Source organism: Asterias rubens, chromosome 1, assembly GCF_902459465.1.
Source record: "Asterias rubens chromosome 1, eAstRub1.3, whole genome shotgun sequence".
NCBI lineage: Eukaryota > Metazoa > Echinodermata > Asteroidea > Forcipulatida > Asteriidae > Asterias > Asterias rubens.
Genome location: NC_047062.1, coordinates 25,985,579 through 26,004,950, shown reverse-complemented (window position 1 = coordinate 26,004,950; position 19,372 = coordinate 25,985,579). Strand labels below are relative to the sequence as shown.

The 19,372-nt window shown below is 39.2% G+C and overlaps 1 protein-coding gene across 1 annotated transcript; it reads left to right on the top strand.

Annotated features, from left to right (window-relative positions):
• Window positions 1–1,405: 1,405 nt before the first annotated feature.
• Window positions 1,406–18,704, top strand: LOC117298942 (SNW domain-containing protein 1-like). Its single transcript, XM_033782331.1, has 15 exons — window positions 1,406–1,485; window positions 4,240–4,300; window positions 6,448–6,525; window positions 7,210–7,371; window positions 7,702–7,797; window positions 8,074–8,180; window positions 9,328–9,432; window positions 10,075–10,144; window positions 11,235–11,300; window positions 12,739–12,855; window positions 13,883–14,018; window positions 15,047–15,146; window positions 15,450–15,570; window positions 16,283–16,446; window positions 18,103–18,704. The coding sequence occupies exons 1-15, from the start codon at window positions 1,469–1,471 to the stop codon at window positions 18,308–18,310; spliced, it is 1,608 nt and encodes a 535-aa protein (XP_033638222.1). The 5' UTR covers window positions 1,406–1,468; the 3' UTR covers window positions 18,311–18,704.
• The last annotated feature ends 668 nt before the right edge of the window (window positions 18,705–19,372 follow it).

Here is a 19,372-nt window from a genome sequence, read left to right as displayed (position 1 = left end):
AAAAGCAACCTTGTACAAAGTGTATAATAACACAAAGTTGTGTGCTTTCAGATGCTTGATTTCGAGACCTCAAATTCTAAACTTGAGGTTTCGAAATCAAATTCGTGGAAAATTACTTCTTTCTCGAAAACTACGTCACTTCAGAGAGAGCCGTTTCCTACAATGCTTTATACCATCAACCTCTCCACATTACTCGTTACCAAGTAAGGTTTTATGCTAACAATTATGTTAAGTAATTACCAATAGTGTCCATTGCCTTTAATACTATCAACCTCTCACTACTAGTTACCAAATAAGGTTTTATGCTAATAATTATTTTGAGTAATTACCAATAGTGTCCACTGCCTTTAACCATTGCATGTTAGACTAGGGCTAAAATAGTATATGCATGCATGGTGAAAATTATGCAAACAAATTCACATAGCTACCTTGTTACCGAAATGATGTTGAGTTTATAACTACAAAGCCTGTATACTTTTGGTAGTTACTCTGAAAAATAATGGCAAAAAAAGTAGTAAGTACATTAATGTTGCTAACTTGTTATCCAACGAAATTGAATTTGAGGAGCGGTATACTGACTCCCACTCAGATTAACATTCCATCGCAGATTGTTCTTCCTGCGTGGACATAACTAGTCATATCCAATCTTGGTGATGGGGGGGGGGGGGGGTGTTAGATTGTTGAAGTTGATACTGCTAATTTTTGTGTGTTTGAATATTGTAATTTACTTCATGTAATTTTAGCCGTTTCGACTGTAATGTGATTTTAGCAATAAACCTATTAACAACAATTATGGCAGCAGTTCCTTTTTTTTCATAGTAACAATGGTCCAGTTTCGTAGCGCTGCTTTACTGTCGATTTGCACTGAAAAGGGGAGATGCTCAATATTGTTCTGCATGGCCTTATTTTTGTATACACTGTAAAACATATCGGTGACATTTACGGCACTAAACATGGCACCCTAGCTGCCAGGTAAAGTGTTTTGTGACCTACAAAAAGTTCAAAGATCCTAGGCCGTGTCCGAATTGACGATTCGGCTACAGCTACGGCTAGATCGCGCGCGTCTGCCTATTCTTCAACACTGGTAGACGCGCTGATCTAGACGTAGCTGTAGCCGAAGTCGCCGTTTCGGACACGGCCCTAGTAACAATACACTGGTAAACAGTAATACTATACACCGCCCTCTGCCGTTGGAACTTGGCTTCCACGAGGTCATAGACCTTTTCGCAAATACCATTGCGCAAGCGCAAACTGTCGAATGAGGTGCATGCTGGTCTAGCTAGTACCCAAATTTGATAGTTAGCTAGACCAGCATGCACTTCATTCCACGTCTGTTGTGCGCGTACCGAGTATTTGCGATAAGGTCTATGACCTTATTAGACTTGGTCGTGCCAGCGCCATCTAGCGCCGGCCACAAACTACACTCTCTCTGCTGCTGACACTACACGTCTCGATGTAAAAGAGAAAAATGGTCTCGCTTGCAGAGTAAGTAAATGTTTTATATAACCTCATTATACTGTTTTGTGTGTGTTTTAAACCTCTTAATTGTATCACTGTTTTTTGGTGTTTCTCATTATTGTTGAATCATTGATTAAATATCTGTTCCTTTTCAATATTTCCAACGCTTTCCGAACATGTTCTTGTGTAGAATAGATAGATAGAAAGGAAGGATCGTGGACGCATACGATACGATGTCGTAGAGGGCCGATCCAACTCGTCCTGTGTTTTCGAAACCAACTCGACATACACATTTTGATATTGACTATTTCTTTTGCTTTTTGGTCATTTTTAGACATACCAGAGGAATAAGAAGTACCCTCACATCTTACTTTTAAAGTTAATGATGATGACATAAAATTTGGCTAATCTAATTAAATGTGTGGTTGTTATAATTTATATTTAAATTTGTTATGTCATCATGTTGACAATTAGAACTAATTACTACATACATGTACTTACTATACTATACTAGGCCTAATTAAAATATTTTATTTAGTTTATTTGATATTTTATTTAGAACTAGAATTTTGTTGAAGGACGCAAACAATCCTTTTTTCAATTATAATCGTAACCATGTCATAACCTTTCATCCATCCTCATGACAGTGACGTGACAGTGTCAACATTAAGGGTCACAGAGACAGACTGGAGGGTTTCAATATTTAATAGTATAAATAACCTGATAACGCCACCACGGATCATCAATTCAACAATGACATAATATTAATAGGATAGCTTTCCTGGATAAGTTTTCAAATGGCGCCACCACTTTTTCACTTTTTTTTACATTGAGGTAAATGAGATAAAAACTCTAAATTTTTCATATCAAAAGAAATAGTAGTGGCGCCATACTTTTCCAGTTTCCGTCACCACCATGACCACTTGTTCACTCAATTTTGCATCAAAATGAAAACAAGGTGGCGCCAAACGGAAACTTTTCCACATAATATTATTGTGACTTGGGTAATTTCAACTAAATGTTTGTAAATTTCCTTCCTCCATTGTCAAACTATTCAATTAATTACTAGATTTGTCAAATTTTTACCACTTTCAAAAATCATTAAAAAAATGTTGACACACACATGTTGATCTTCTGCTGTATAATCATCCTAATAAATTTAGAATATTGACAAGAAAATATTTTGATGGAAACAAATTACAAAAACTTATTTTGACACAGTTTGAATGTACAGTTGGACGACACATTTTGGCAACTTGCTGTTTGTTTGACTCTCAGCATGCTCAGTTAAAAAAAAATGCAAAAATTTAGAAATATAAAGACAAAAAAGCTTGAAAATCACCTTACGTATATGCATAACGTGGCTACTGAATGTCAAAGATAAAACATCAGACAGACCTACTTTCAATTTTTTTTCTGCTCCAAATTAATGTACAAGGTTTGGTCCACAAACAAGGGAACGAAACGATATCAAACAGCACTACCCAACAACTACATTCACATTATGTTGATCAAACAGACCGCTGTGTCATGTGGTCACAGGGTTCTCCTTTAGAGGCTCGGGCACACAGGCTTCGATAACGAGAAGGAAACCATAATGTTAAAAATGTTGGTTGAATAATCGTGGGCTTATTCTGCGTGGAGCAATTCAAAACATTGTCTTTGCGTCGTTATCACTTTCGTTGTCGCTATGTACAGTGTGACTTAGCCTTAACAGTGGTCCGCTGGCCAAATACCAGTTAAAACACTTCAATACCAGTTAAAAGCATCCCTACTTCATTTGTAATATTGACTAGTGAATGTTGCTAACAGACCAAAGAATTGACAAGCAAACTGGTCCTACCCACCATTCACTGAAAAAGTTAAAGGAACACGTTGCCTTTGATCGGTCGAGTTGGTCTTTAAACAATGTTAAAGAGCGTTCTGTAACCGTTTGTTATAAAAAGCATATGGGTAGAAAGATGTTGTAAAAATAAAATACAATGATCTACATAAATATGCCTTGAAATTGCGTGGTGTTCTTTTTACCGCGTGGACTAACATGATCGGCCATAATAGCCGACCGTGTTAGTTCGCGACGTAAAAGGAAAACCGGCCAATTTTGAGTGATACTTGTGTGGATGGACCATTATATTCTACTTTTAAAACATCTTTCTAACCATATGCATTTCATAGCTAGCGGTTTCAAACGTTTATTATAGACCAACTCGTCCGGTCCAAGGCAAGGTGTTCCTTTAAAGGCCAGCCTGTCATCTCATGAGTTTGATTTTTTACAAAAGTCAGAGATTCTGTATTCGGTACTGCACGCAAACTCCACTTTCGGGATACCAATGGTGCAGGCGCGTGGTGGCTAGTAGAATGTTAATAGTTGGCCCCCCAGTTCTTTAAAGCCAGTGGGCACTTACTTGGTACCGGGCCGTGGAGAGCTGTTGGTAGTACAACACATTTTTTTGTGAGAAATCACTTCCTCTGAAGTAACTGTGACATAGTTTTTGAAGATGAGGTATTTTCTGACTCAATAAAAAAGACTTGAGCTGAAGCCTTAGGCGTCTGAAAGCACACAATGTTATGCAACAAGGGTGTTTTTTCTTTCATTATTCTCTTGCAACTGCGATGACCTATTGAGTCCAAATTTTAACAAGTTTGTGATTTTATGCATGTTTGGATACATCAAGTGAGAATACTGGTCCTACCAAAGGTGTCCAGTGCAAGTGATATTGTAGATGAGTTTTTTGCTACATTTTTGATATGTTTTTGTATGTTCTTGTTTGCCTCCTGTAGTATTTTACCTGCTCCAAAGCAATGGGGACAGGAGGAGTTTGAACAGGAGAAACCACGACAGGTAGGCCCTTCTTCTTTGTTTGTACATAACTATTACTAACATACAATTAACTTTAAACTTTGTAAAATCGTCAGAGAATGAAGCAACCATTTTGAGTTCTCGGTATGGGTTGTGAATGGGGGGCATGGTTAGCTTGTGCATAAAGCGCTCACCTCTCACCAAGGTAACCCTAGTCGATACCCGCTCAGGGCCATATGTGAGTTGAGTTGTACGTTGGTTCTCTACTGTGCCACAAGGGTTTTCCAGACCATCCGGTTTTCCTCCTTCTGGAAAAATCAATCACTTTTGATCTCTGGCTGTGCTCTATGGTTGTAATGGGTTGATGTGGCTGGCCGCCAAAGGTAATAAGTAGTTATAGGGGTGTTGTGGCCAAGGGGATAAGAGCATCTGAGTCAAGTTTTGGTGGTTTAAGTCATTGGGATGTGGGTTTGAATCTCTGTGGTGACGCTTGTGTCCTTGAGCAAGACACTTAACCATCCCTTCTCTCCACCCTGGGGAGGAATGAGTACCTATGGGGGCAGAGATGGTTTGTGAATGATTAGCTTGAGTATTTGTAACTCGCAGCACCGGCTCTATACTCCCCATCCAGGGAGCTGAGATGGTTTAAGAAATGAAAAATATGGCCCAGTGACCAGGGGTGATAATGTCAGATGCGCCTTTATATGCCGGTCGGGCTGTGATAAAGTGCTTTATCAAATTAATTATTACTAGCGGGATGCTGCGCTTCACGCCGCATCCCGCTAGATGAGGAGGATTCAGGTATACAAATGTTGTAACGTGGGGGCAAGGGAGGTATTCTTACAGGTAATAATCACTTCAAAGGATTGGATTAGAAATTGTATTTATAATCGGTATGGAAATTTGTCATTAATGTTGTATTTTGATAAAAATTAATTGTTGAGCGTGCACAACTTAGTTGTGAAACGTCGCGACACGTTGCCTCCCCTCCTCACCTTCTCTCTTGCGTTCTCCAACTGAAGGAATTGGAATTTGTTTCTAGAACTGAGCTTTAATGGGATGGGTATACTTGGCAATGATGGTACTTGGCATGATATGTAGGGTATTTCGTAATATTTTAGTGTTGATCGAGCGGGCCAACGCATTATTCGTAATGTGGATTATGTTTCGCCTCATTTACGCGTAGTTTTAATTCAATCGGCTTTTGTCATTGTGTCAATTTTATACAAAGTTGTCTGAGCACCAAATAAAGCGAGTTTTCGGAACATGCTGTGCAACATCTTATCTACTGTTTTTACCACCGCTTTTGGGAGTAACAGATCGTTGGCCTCATTAATTTTTTGTTTATTGTCATATCATTTAATTCTCATGTAAACTGTCTGGTCAACATCCGCCGGGGCGTGCGCCCTGCGTGACGAAGTCCCCTGATAAAACATCCAATTTTAAAATATGTTATCATCATTATCTGTGGAACCCTACACAAACTAAAATAATAGAAACAGTAATTTTATTGGTCTTTAATAACTTCTCCTACATTATCTCACTTAATTCACTTTCAGAAAACATTTTCCTAGTTATTTTGAGGGTTTGTATGCCAGCTACCCCTACATCCTCTCACTTAATTCACTTTCAGAAAACATTTGCCTTGTTGTTTTAAGGGTTTGTAGGCCAGTTTGGTTAATTTTGTATGGAGAAATTCGTAAATACAATGTCGTACCCGATTCAGCTGCACATGAGGGCTCTTTTGATAACAAAACCCGACGGCCGATTGCTTAATACAAAAAGGATTTGGCAAAATCTACAGGCTCCTGACCAGGCTGCGTTCTAACAATTTTGTTGCTTCAGAACTTTGAATGGAATGTTCGTTTACAGCTTCAAAACAGCCGTTGATGTTTCACAAAGTTCGTAACTATGAAAGCATACTATTCTTAAATGGTGGTTTCATTTACTCTTTTGTAGGTTTAACTGGTTCCAGCCAATCAGACAACTCATAAGAGGGAGTTCGGTTCAGGGTTTTGTAGACTTGCAACCCGACGGCTGTAACGACACAACCGTGTTGGATTCCACAAGGATGCCATGCCACTGGACCTTCTAATTTTCAATCCAAGATGGCGCGGGTTACGCTTTTAATAGTATAGATTATTATTATTATTACTATTATATTATGTTTTTATTTTTGAAATTTGCAGTTGAGTCTAGCATCAATTTCTAGGAGTTCAGCTCCACCATATGGACGAAGAAAAGGATGGGTACCCAGGACACCACTGGTAAGCCAGTTTTATATTATGCAGATTTGGATACTTTCTGTACGACTCAAAACACAAACATCCAAAGATTTACATTAAACTTACACGGTTTGAAGATAGAGAAATGAGTAAAACAATTTCCCCAAAATAATTTAAGTCTCGGTGACACAAACAAAATGTTAGCATGTACAACGGATTTACACGACTCTCCTGAAAACGTTGCTCTGTGATTTAAATTTTGTTTCGTCAAAATCTTGACAACAAATGAAGCTGAAACTTCTACAGGTAGATTATTTGACAATCATCTTCCTTCACAGTGAGGAGCTGTAATTTCATAGCCAAAATCTTGATCTACAAGACGTACAAAACCCTTTGAGCAGAGCCATAAGCCATGAGGTGGTACACGTATGATGGACACATACATAGTGTAGGGCTACTACAATGTATAAAGGGCACTATTTGGTTTAGGTTAATTTGTTGGAGTATACCCAAAACAGTGCACTCTCGATACGTTTTCACTGCGTACTCAGTACGTGGACCCGTTTTTCAAAGTCTGCAGTGCTCAAAACGGAAGCGCAGTGCGTAATCATAATTCTAATTGTCAGGTATGGCTCGCAGTGACAGCGAATGAGGTCGGCCTCCATAAGGCTAATGGCATAAGGGCCTGCCTGATTGATGTATATATTTATGGGTTTTGATTTGTAGGATTTTGGAGATGGGGGTGCCTTTCCAGAGGTTCCAGTGGCTCAGTTCCCGATGGACATGGGACGGACACAAGGCAAAGGGAACGCTATAGCCAAGACTGTTGATGCAGAAGGAAAGGTCAAGTATGACTCCTTGGCAAGGGTTGGCCATGCTAAAGATAAGGTAAGCTCATCACACAGCGGTAAAATGTAATAAAACAAACAGTCCTAAATTCTCAAAAATCCTGCACTGTCTGCCTTTTTTTATTTTTGGGCTTCAGTGAATCTTTTGTTTTGATGTGTCACGTTAGAAAAGTTTGAGAAAAGCCAAAATCAGTTTTACACACAATTTAGGCAGTACAGTTGTGGACTGTACATGCGACGGTGTGAATGTATTGGTATTGTACGTCCACAGGTTAAAACATTGTAAGGGTTCCACAAGCCAAATGTATACTTTGCTGGGTAGTTGGTCTTGAATTAGCAATAATTTGTTTTAGTTCATTGTGTCTGTCAGGTTGTTCATTCAAAGCCGCAGGATCTGGTGCCAAAACCAATAACCAATGAAGGAGACCCAGAACTACAGAAACCAGATGATGAAGAAATAGAAGAGGTAAGATTTTATGCCTGAGCAGCGGAATAAATAACCAACATTACATATCCACAGCAATTGCCAAAGTGCAGCTGATTGACATGTTTGAGCTTTGAAAGTTAACAAAAGAATTTTGTAAGTTGTACAAAAATTAACTGGGAGCCAATGCAATTTCATTATTAGTTTTATTAGAAATTGTTTACAATATTGCAGGAAATAAAATGTGTTGTATCATAACACCCCCATGATGATTTCAGATCATGATGTCGATGTTGTTGATTATGCTTATTTTTACAGACGACAGAAAAGACCAGACTGGCCTTGGAGAAGCTTGTCCAGTCTAAGATTTCAGCGGCTATGCCTGTAAGGTGTGCAGAGGAAAAAGCACCGGCTCAGTACATCAGGTTAGTTTAAACATTCACGACCACCAGAGCAGCCCAACAATGTGTAACAATTATCTACTAATTATCTTATATAGCGCTTATGCCTTCCAAGGCACTTAAACGTGTTTGTCAAGCAGAAGCAGGACTCGGGAGAGTACTGAGTATACAGTGCTAACACACATCGGTGTGTGGGTAAAAAAACAAAATTAATATTCTTTATCCTCGATGCAATTTTAATATCTATTATTTATCGTTGCGGTACCTGCTGCCAAAACATAGGATTCGTACTGCCTCTAGCTACCGGGCAATCTCGGTAGTCTAGTTGGTGAGACACTGCTCTAGAGATGCAAGGGTCGTAGGTTCGAAATCCCACCTGAGTAATATGCCTGTGATATTTTTTAACAGGACTCGGGAAAGTACTGAGTATACAGTGCTAACACACATCGGTGTACATGTGTATGGGTAAAAACCAAAATTAATTGCAAGGGTCGTAGGTTCGAATCCCACCCGAGTAATATGCCTGTGATATTTTTTCACAGGACTCGGGGGGGGGGGGGGGGGAGTATACAGTGCTTACACACATCGGTGTATGGGTAAAAAAAACCAAAATTTATAAGCTTTATACATGTAAGACAGGTTTTTAATGTAGCACCTTGTGAGGGTTTACAAGGTGCTTAGAGTATTCAGCAGCCACTGCCAGAAACATCCCTTCTCTTAGCGATGAGTGTTACTAAGATAAGATAAGATAAGATAAGAACTTTATTATCCCACACTGGGAAAATTAAAACTGGCCATAATTCAAACAGTACAGACAAAAACGCTTAAAATTATTTAACAATAAACAGATAGATACAAATATTAATTGAGAATATCAGGTTTAAAAATATGTATCTAGCATGGATTAAAAATTATGCACAGCAACTAGGTTCTTTCAACGGCTTTACTTCCTATCCGAAATGATCAAGTGTCTTGCTTTAAGGACACAAGTGTCACAACTCTCGAACCCACACTCTGCTGATCAACAACGCCAGAGCTTGAGTCCGGTGATCTCAACCTCTCGGCAATGACACGCCACAAACGATCATGCAACGAATGTAATTGGACCGTTGGCAACACAAATTTGATTTGTTAGTTTGATACTATTTCTGCGTTTGTAATTTCACCACAGGTACACTCCATCACAGCAAGGCGTGGCCTTTAACTCCGGTGCTAAGCAGAGAGTCATCCGTATGGTGGAGGTACAAAAGGATCCGATTGAACCACCCAAGTTCAGGTTAGGCACCTTTGCTTTTTATTCTGCTCATTTGTACTAATTTAAAGGCACATTCAGAAAGCTGGTTGGCAGCAGTTTTCGTGTATACTTAGCTGATCGTCACCTTGTCTCATCAAACTATGATGAATTTATCATAACAGTGCAAGGTATTTCAAAGAAACATATTATGATCTACAAAAGGTGTCAAATCGTGTAAAGGCACTGGACACTATTGGTAATTACTCCAAATGATTGCTAGCGTAAAAACTTACTTGGTAAAGAGCAATGGAGAGCTGTTGATAGTAAACAACATTGTAAGAAATGGCTCCCTCTGAAGTAACGTAGTTTTTTAGAAAGAAGTAATTTCTCAGTAAACTATTTAAATTCAATTCAAGACCTCAGCAGAGGTCTCGATATCAAGCATCTGAAAGCACAAATGTGTGCGACAAGGGTATTTTTTCTTTATCTATTCTCTCACAACTTCGACAACCAAGTTCAAATTTTGAAAGGTTTGTTTATTTTATGCATACATGTATGTTGGGTTACACCAAGTGAGAAGACTGGTCTTTGACAATTACCAATAGTGTTCACTGCCTTTAAAAGAGTCAGGTAGAAAATCACATTTTTAAGAAAACTGAATTAAACTATAATTGTCATTTTCAGAACCAACAAGAAGATTCCTCGTGGGCCCCCTTCACCTCCTGCACCTGTTATGCATTCTCCAACGAGAAAGGTCAGTTCTAACCCTTTGACACAATGTTTGATTAAGAATTGCCGCCTTTGTTTTCCTTAGAAATTATGTCATGTACGTGTACGGCAGTGTTCTCCAACCTAAAGAAAAGACGTGGCGCACCGCCATGCTTTCTGCGGAGCGCGCCAAGCTTTATAGTTGCCGCCAAGCTTCAAAATGTTGCCGCCACTTTTACATTGTTTGACTCTGCATTGTAAATTTGCAACAGAAATAATTTAGAAACCAGAAAGACATCGTTTGTGTTAGAATACACGTTCAATCATCATAGAAAAACCTGATGCGCATAAACACATCACATGGTGCTTGTGCACCTGGCTCCCACACACACAATCGATCGTCCACCATCGTCATGCATGGCCCATACACACAGTCACAAACATGACAAAGCTAACCAACTTTCCGCACGCTGGGATTGGCAATTGATTACCATATTCATAAGATCTTAGATAGACTCAAGGCAGTACACATTCACGAAGGGAGTAAAGGATTGGCGCAGATTGTGTACAAAACACAGCATTGGAGGAAGTGTAATTAAACATTTAAAAAACAAATCCAACAGTGGGAGTTGCGGGGCAATGTTCATTGAATTATTTCTCAATGTGTGTTCACTGATCGTTACAAACGAAGTTCAAAACGTGTTCAAGACGATCTATCTTCAAATCACAAATTCATTAAAGTGGTTGTTGATGGAAAAAGTATAATTTTGGGCAGAAGTTAAGAGACAAAATCGTCCCAAAACACAATTTTTGTAAACTTCCTTATCTCTCAACGAATCCTTTTCAAGCTGATGGTTATTGTCCACAAGGCACTTAACGGCAAGGCTCCCCACACAAACTTTTATCCAGTTCTTTGCTTCTCCTTAATGAACCCAAGTCTCGACACTCCTGGGGTGACAAACTTGTTTTCAGCTGCGCCACGCATCTGGAACTCTCTACCACTTCAGACCGCTGTAATAAGCAAACTTGCTGTGGTGAAAGATCCACAAACTCTACATGTAGGTAGTTTTGGTATTAGGTTTCTCTTTTAAAGTTGATTTAAACCATTTGTAATGTATTTCTTTAACTCCTTTAAGGTCACAGTAAAGGAGCAGCAGGAATGGAAGATACCACCTTGTATTTCAAACTGGAAGAACGCTAAGGTACAAATAAGATTTCGTTTTACTTTCCAAAATTGTTTCAATTCTCTTTTTACCAATCTAAATTCGTCATGTGTTCTTTCTGTGAACTGTTTGTGATAGTTTGTGTATACTAATCTGTTTTGTTCTAAACCTCTGATAGTTTTGGCAGAAGTTTAGAACCTGGTGGTTTGTGCTGTAATGTTGGTTTTATAGTCCATGTATTGAAGTATTTTTGTATTATGCGTTGAAATAATTATAGTCTGTTTTAATAGCAACACCCTTAACAACAGTCATAGCCAATAGCTGAATTTTCAAATTCTGATATGGCGTCAGCATCTATAGAATGCCGGCATGATATGCTTCCAAATTAAAGACAGTGGACACTATTGGTAATTACTCAAAATAATTATAAGCATAAAACCTTACTTGGTAACGAGTAATAGGGAGATGTTGATGGTATAAAGCTTGTGAGAAACGGCTCCCTCTGAAGTAACATAGTTTTCGAGAAAAAAAAAGTAATTTTCCGCAAATTTGATTTTGAGACCCCGATTTAGAATGTGGGGTCTCGAAATCAAGCATCTGAAAACAAACAACTTCGTGTGATTAGGGTGTATATTGTTTCATTGATATCTCGCAACTTCGACAACCTATTGAGCTAAAATGTTTACAGGTTTCTTATTTTATGCATATATTGAGATACACCAAGTGAGAAGACTGGTCTTTGACAATTACCAAAGTGTACAGCGTATTTAAGTCTGATTTCAGATTGTTTTGCTCTTGGAAAATTCAGACAAATTGTGATAACATAGCATAAAATGACAACATGCGAAGCAGGTACATATGGGTCAACCTTCAAATCCAAGAATAATCTACATGTTACTTACATATTTGAGTTACGTTTCACTCCTAAGTTAGAGCTTCTTCAGACTGGTGACCATGTCCAATGCTGAACGGCCTGTGTACCCTTTCTCGGTGTTCTCCCCCTATGTCTGTTCCAAGTCAAAGTTTAAAGGGACACTTTGCATTGGATCGGGCGAGTTGATCTATGAAAAGCTATTGGAAACCGTTTGTTATAAAATGCATAATGGTTAGAAAGATGTTTTGAAAGTACAATATAATGATCCACACAAAAAAGCCCTGAAATTGCATGGTTCTCCTTATTTGGTGGAGTCAAGTTTTTGACTCCATAAAATGGCCGACCGGTTTCAAACGTTTCCCATAGACCAACTCGACTGATCACAAGGAGATATGTTTAGATGTCTGGGTGTCTTTTAGTCACCCTCTTTATAAGTTTTGGACTGGGCCTGCTTTATCTGCCATTCACATGTAAACATATCGCAAGTGAACCATACGGAAACCCAGTTTTAAAACTTCCAGCAAATTTTGATACTCTTTTATCAAATCCTAGCTAAAACTTTGAATCAAATTATTAACGACTGTTAATCTATAATTTTGACAGGGCTACACGATCCCACTGGATAAAAGATTAGCTGCTGACGGACGTGGACTGCAGAACCCTCAGATTAATGAGAACTTTGCCAAGTTGGCCGAGGCCCTGTACATTGCTGACAGAAAGGTGAAGCATTTGTTCATAAATACATTCAGTTTAGGGGCCGTTCACAATAATCAACATTTTCACAACTGAAAAGCAAAAATAGTTTCCCTGGTATCACACGTTACAATGAACTATCTGACCTCACACTAGTGTTTACCAATGAAAATCAATATTCTATTTATTGAGCGCTAGACTACCGAAAGCACCTGCGTGATCAATACTTAATGCCTGCCAGAGCAAGATTTTCCTGGTATCTCATGTTAGCAATGAACCATCTAACATTACACTTGTTGTTACTAATGAAAACCCACATTCTATAGACTCTCGGTGACCAAAATTTTGCACCGAAACTTTGTTAAACAAGAGCGTAAGTTAAAAGCGCAGATATTTTTTCAATCATGTAAAATGTTAGTTGATTTTATAAATTGACTTTCAAACTAAACTTACTCAATTAAAATAGTTCTTAAGCCCAATTATGTGCTTGTTTGTGCGGTACAGGCTTACACTATGCATACAGTTACCCATTGCAACAGCCTTTGTGTACACATGTAGCCATTATGTCATGGACATTGAGCATAGTGCAGTGATTATTACGCCGATTGAACATTACGAGCTTCAGATAATACAAGGAAAAGGGGCCAGTCAAGCGGACCTAGAATTAACGAGAGTCTACTGTAAATGCCTCTTTTAATATTCATGCATGGCATCATTATTCTTACCCAAAATGAGTAACCAGTTGCAGTGGCTGTGCCTATAAGGTTTATCGCGAATAGCAAAATATCAAGAGAGGGCGCTGTTGAACCCACACAAAGGTAAAGGCATCGCGTGCGCGGGTCGTAGAAACTGCAAAGAAACCGCCCCATATTCCCTCCCACATTGCATTGCGGTTCTGAATCGCGATAAACCTTATGACCTTGTTTTGAGTTAGAATTGTGACGTCACTCATGCATAAATATAAAGAGAGGGGTATACCACTCTGTGTGACCTACATGTATGGGTTGAGACATTTGGGTGAGTGTTTATTTGATTCTACTCATCCTATCCTCAGGCCCGAGAAGCTGTAGAGATGAGAGCAACAATGGAACGGAAAGTGGCTTCCAAGGAGAAAGAGAAACATGAAGAGAAACTCCGTCTGTTGGCCCAGGAGGCAAGGAAGGATCGAGCTGGCATCAAAACAGCAGCAGGTGAGTCTGGAGTGTTGTAGAGAGACGCCCTCTGCCATCAATTTCACCAAATTTCTTCTAAACATAACATTAATCCTAGGACTTAAGACGAGTTAAGTTTCGTATTCATAGACATAGGACGCATGAACCCATCTTAAGTTAGGACAAGTTACTCATCCCAGTGGTGACTTGTCCTAACTCGAAATAGCATTTCATGAAATTGGCTGCAAGACAACATTTGTTGCCCTGAGACGGAATATACTTAATGAGTAAGCCTCGGCAACTAGTGCGACTAGTGTCGTAGTCGTGACCATTGATTGCTTTAGTCGAGTGGCAACTACTGTTTTTCAACTTCTTGGTTAATCATGCCACCACGACTACTACAAAAATGGTTGCTACCATTACAAAAATAGCTGCTACCACCTGGGCCCAATTTCATAACAGAATCAGCGCTTATCTAAACAGGGAGTTCCGTGCTTACGCCAAGCAAATTTCAAGGGTTAGCAGGGAATTTTGGCTTCTGCGCTTGTGTACTCCACAATACTAGGCATTCTACGGATACAAGGCTATCGCAGAAATATGGTGCTTGCCACGTAAGCTCAAAATGGTGATCGTAAGCGCAGAATTTGGCGGTAAGCAGAGCCATGAAATTGGGCCCTGTTTGGTACCCAAGTTATGTTGCTAACGACTATTCATGATAACATAATTTACTTAAGAAACGCAATCAAACATCAGTTTTTAATTGCTAGGGTTCCCTGCTTTTCAGGTGGTTTATTTCAGAGTGGGGTTTCAATGTATAAGAGGGTTACACAACACCATGTGCATTTTTATAGTGTCTATTAGTGGTTTGTATAAAACAAATTCTTGATTTTCATCTTTGTTTTAATGTTCTTACCCCTTACTGCGGTAGTGCAATTTTATGTATTTTATCTGTGCAATTTTAATCAATAGTTTTACCTTGAAATGCCAAATAATTCAGCTTTGTGCTGCCAGTTGTTTTTAATAAAAATGAATGAATGAAATGAAATGAATTTTGTTCACCATTACAGAAGCTGATGAAGAGGCTAGAGAGAGAGATAAGATCCGTGATGACAGACACCGAGACAGACAAAGGGACAGGAATATCAGCCGTGCAAAACCAGACACAAGGTTCAAATCGCTTCTTACTATCAAACATTTGAATATTTTCTTCTGTCTGGGGCTTTTTCTAGGCATTTTATTTCAAGTTATTTTACGATCAGTTATCTAGTACATGTAGGTTGTTGATCAGCAGCCGATTTCACATAACTGTCCACTTGCGCACCAGTTATGGTGCAAGTTACGCCATAAACATTGCGCAAGTGGACTTACGCAGTTGCGTAAAGTTTAGTGAAATCGGCTGCAGGAGTCAACCAATATCCTTAGAAGTAATATCCAAGAAGTAATCCCTTTTGATATTTTGTTGGGATTCAGAGCGAAGTTCGACAAGCAGAAAGACAGAGATATCAGTGAGAAGATTGCTCTGGGATTGCCCAATGCAGGTGGCAGGTCCGATGATATGCAGCATGATCACCGCCTTTACAACACCTCAAAGGTAAAGTTTCACTTCACTGGCTGTTGCACAATCCTTATTTTGGGGTGTTAGTAAACAATAGCTTCATCAGGGCCCAATTTCAGTAAAGCTAGTAATCCGGACATATATTCTAAGCACACAATAGATTTCCTTAAGCAGACTTATGGGTAGCCTGAACATCTGACGTCACACTTCAAGGCTCGTGAATCACGCCAGAGAGTGGCCTCTAGCCTAGGTCAATCCCCGCCCATAATCACCTTTCACCTACATTCATATGCAGACGACGGAATGTGCAAACTTTTGATTTTGGCACTCTGTAAACGACTTTTGATTGATCATAAAATGTGTACAAACTCCTTCTGTGAGAAACTCTTACTCCAATCCCTCAGGGCTTTCACACGTAGGTTGTCATGGCCGAGTGATGGTTAAGAGCATCGAGTTCAAGTTCTGATGGTTAAGTCATTGGAGTGTAGGTTCAAATCCCGCTTGTGGCACTTGTGTCCTTGAGCATTATACTTGACTATAATTGCTTCTCTTCACAGAGGGGTATAAATGGGTACCTCCGAGGGTAGAGGTTGTTAGTGTGTATGAAAATCCTTTGGAGCGCTACGGTTGCCCATAACAGTTTGTATACTCCTAAGGGAGCTGAGAAAGAATGCACTATATAAGAACTCATTATTATTATTATTATTATTATTATTATTATTATTATTATTATTCTTCTCCATCACAGGGTCTTAACAGCGGTTTTGCTGGAGGAGAGGACGAGTCATACAACGTGTACAGTGAGCCTTGGCGCAAGGATCAAAACGTGGCAAACAGTCTGTACCGACCGGGGAAGAATGCAGATAAAGATGTCTACGGTGACGACTTGGAGGCACTCATCAAACAGAAGAGGTCAGTGTAATAGATTACTCCCCAACATCCCGAGTTACCTTTAAAAACAAAAAAATTTTTTGCAAGCACCAGACACACAAGGCCTGAAGGCCACTTCAAGGTGTGGGCTACAATTTTTTTTTTCCAGAGGCCGTAGCCACCTACTCCTTGGGCTGTAACAGGGTTACCCCTTTTACAGTCCATACGGATGTAGACTTGGGTATCATCAATCCGAAGCCTGGCCAGTAGAGCAGAAAGCACTACCTCCCCAATTTTACGTAGCAACTGTCACAACCGGGATTCAAACCCACACTCTGCTGATCAAACACCAGAGCTTGAATCTGGTGCTCTTAACCGCTCAGCCATGACACACCTCAAAGAAAATATTAAGGGCACAGAACACTTTTGGTAATTGCCAAAGACCAGTATACTCATTTGGTATATCCTAAGATATGCATAAAATAACAAACCTGTGAAAATGTTGACTCGATTGGTCAACGAAATTGCAAGAAAATAAGCAGTGACACTGTGTCCTTGAGCAAGACACTTAACCATTGCTTCGTCCTTCGGATGGGACGTAAAGCCGTTGGTCCCATGTGTTTTGTAACGCATGTAAAATAACCCAGTGCACTTATCGAAAAGAGAAGGGGTTCGCCCCGGTGTTCCTGGTTGTGGCTGCTTAATGCGCCGTAGCACCTTGTAAACCTTCATAAGGTGCTAAATAATTGGGTCTCAGAATTCATCACTGCAATAACCTATCTTTCTGAAAGTTTGTATATACTCAGCGCCTTGAGTACCTTGTTTGGTAGATACGTGCGCTATATAAGACTTTGATATTATTATTATTATTATTATTATTATTATTATTATTATTATTATTATTATTATTATTATTATTATTATTATTAATATTATTATTATTATTATTATTATTATTATTATTATTATTATAATGAAAGAACAAACACCCTGGTTGCACAAATGTGTTGTGCTTTCAGATGCCTTATTAAAGGCTTATGGCCTGAAGTCTTTTTTTATTTGAGTGAGATATTACCTCTTACTCAAAAATTACGTTACTTCAGAGGGAGCCAGTTCTCACAATGTTTTATACTATCAACAGCTCCCCCATTACTCATTACCAAGTACATTTTTATGCTAAAAATTATTTCCACTGCCTTTAAGACAAGCTTTGCTGTATTTAAATCCTCTCATCAGTGGTACCAAAGACTGCCACGAAGTGCCATACATTTTGTATGAACTGCAGTTTCGTGCTTGCGTCTTCTATAAATTTCCACAATATTTTGGGGGTCATGTTCAAGTGGTTTATAGCATTGAATTCAAGCTCTGGTGGTAAAGTCATTAGACTTTGGGTTTAGGTCCGGCTGGTGACAACTGTGTCCCTGAGCAAGATGCTTTACTGTAATTGCTTCTCTTCACCCAGGGGTATAAATGGGTACCTGTGAAGGTAGAGGTTGATATTGTGAATGAAAAAGCCTTTGGAGCGCTGTGGTTGCCGGCGTTGTGTGCACGTACTCCCAAGAGAGCCAGTAAAGATATAATGGTTTAACATTGACCCATTGACTAGGGCACTAATGTTAAGCACATTGAATTTCAAGCTGAACTCTATACCCAAATTTACTGGTTTTCAAATAATTGATTGTGTTTCTGTTTGTCTAGATTTGTTCCCGACAAAGATTTCAGCGGTGCTGATCGTAGCCGACGTCGTGACGGACCCGTCCAGTTTGAACGCGAGGTGGAGGAAGATCCCTTCGGTCTGGATAAATTCTTGAAGGACGCCAAGAAAGCCGGAAAGCGACCCGGGGAAGGGAAGTCACGTGATCATGATGACCATGACAGGAGCGGGAAAAGAAGAAAGGATTTCTGAGTTGCATGCGAGGGGAGTTTTGTTTGCTGTAAGTCATAATTGTGTACAGCTTTTTTTTAAACTAGTCCGATTTAACCCTTTAGAGTTGAGTGGCACAAAGTGGCGTGCCAAAATGCGGCTTGTACCAAAAACAGCTGAAAGATTTGACCTACTTCCATTGACCTTAAGAGGTCAAAGTAAAGGTCATATCCACAATTTAAATTGTCCAATACTTCCGGTGTTAACATACATCTAGTAACCCAATTTCTTATAAAGACAAAACATTTTGACCGACAAAAAAGGATTCAAAAATACGTAATGACTTGGTGTATTGTGATGATTTTACAAATATTAATGGTCACTAACAGGGACACTATTGGTCATTGTCAAAGACCAGTCTTCTCAATTGGTGTAGCTCAGCACATGCATAAAATAACAAACTTGTGAAAATTTGAACTCAATTGGTCGTTGAAGTTGCGAGAGAATAATGAAAGAAAAAACACCCTTGTCGCACAAAGTGTGTGCTTTCAGATGCTTGAATTCGAAAAACTTCAGAGGGAGCCGTTTCTCATAATGTTTTATACTATCAACAGCTCTCCATTGCAGCTCTCAGTAAGTTTTTATGCTAACAATTATTTTGAGTAATTACCAATAGTGTGCAGTTCCTTTAGAGCCATTGGACCCTTTCGGTACAGAAAAAAAAAAGTTCACAGATTTACAAATAACTTACATGGTATACAGAAGGTAATAATGAAAGACTTCTCTTGAAATATTATTCCATGAAATGCTTTACTTTTTGAGAAAAACGGTAAAACAATATCAATTCTCGAATTACGGATTTTTTTTAAACACATGTCATGACACGGTGAAACGTGCGAATACAAGGGTAGGTTTTCCCGTTATTTTCTCCCGACTCCGATGACCGATTGAGCCTAAATTTTCACAGGTTTGTTATTTGACATAGAAGTTGTGATACACGAAGTGTGGGCCTTGGACAATACTGTTTACCAAAAGGGACCAATGGCTTTAAGGAATAGAAGCAACTGTTGTGTGTACAATAGCAACCTCATTGTTATCATAGTA

Bases quoted from the DNA above. Each gene is read 5' to 3' on its own strand.
- LOC117298942 (XM_033782331.1), top strand. The intron at 6,526-7,209 runs GTAAGCCAGTTT...TTTGATTTGTAG, and splicing joins GGGTACCCAGGACACCACTG to GATTTTGGAGATGGGGGTGC. The intron at 7,798-8,073 runs GTAAGATTTTAT...TTATTTTTACAG, and splicing joins ATGATGAAGAAATAGAAGAG to ACGACAGAAAAGACCAGACT.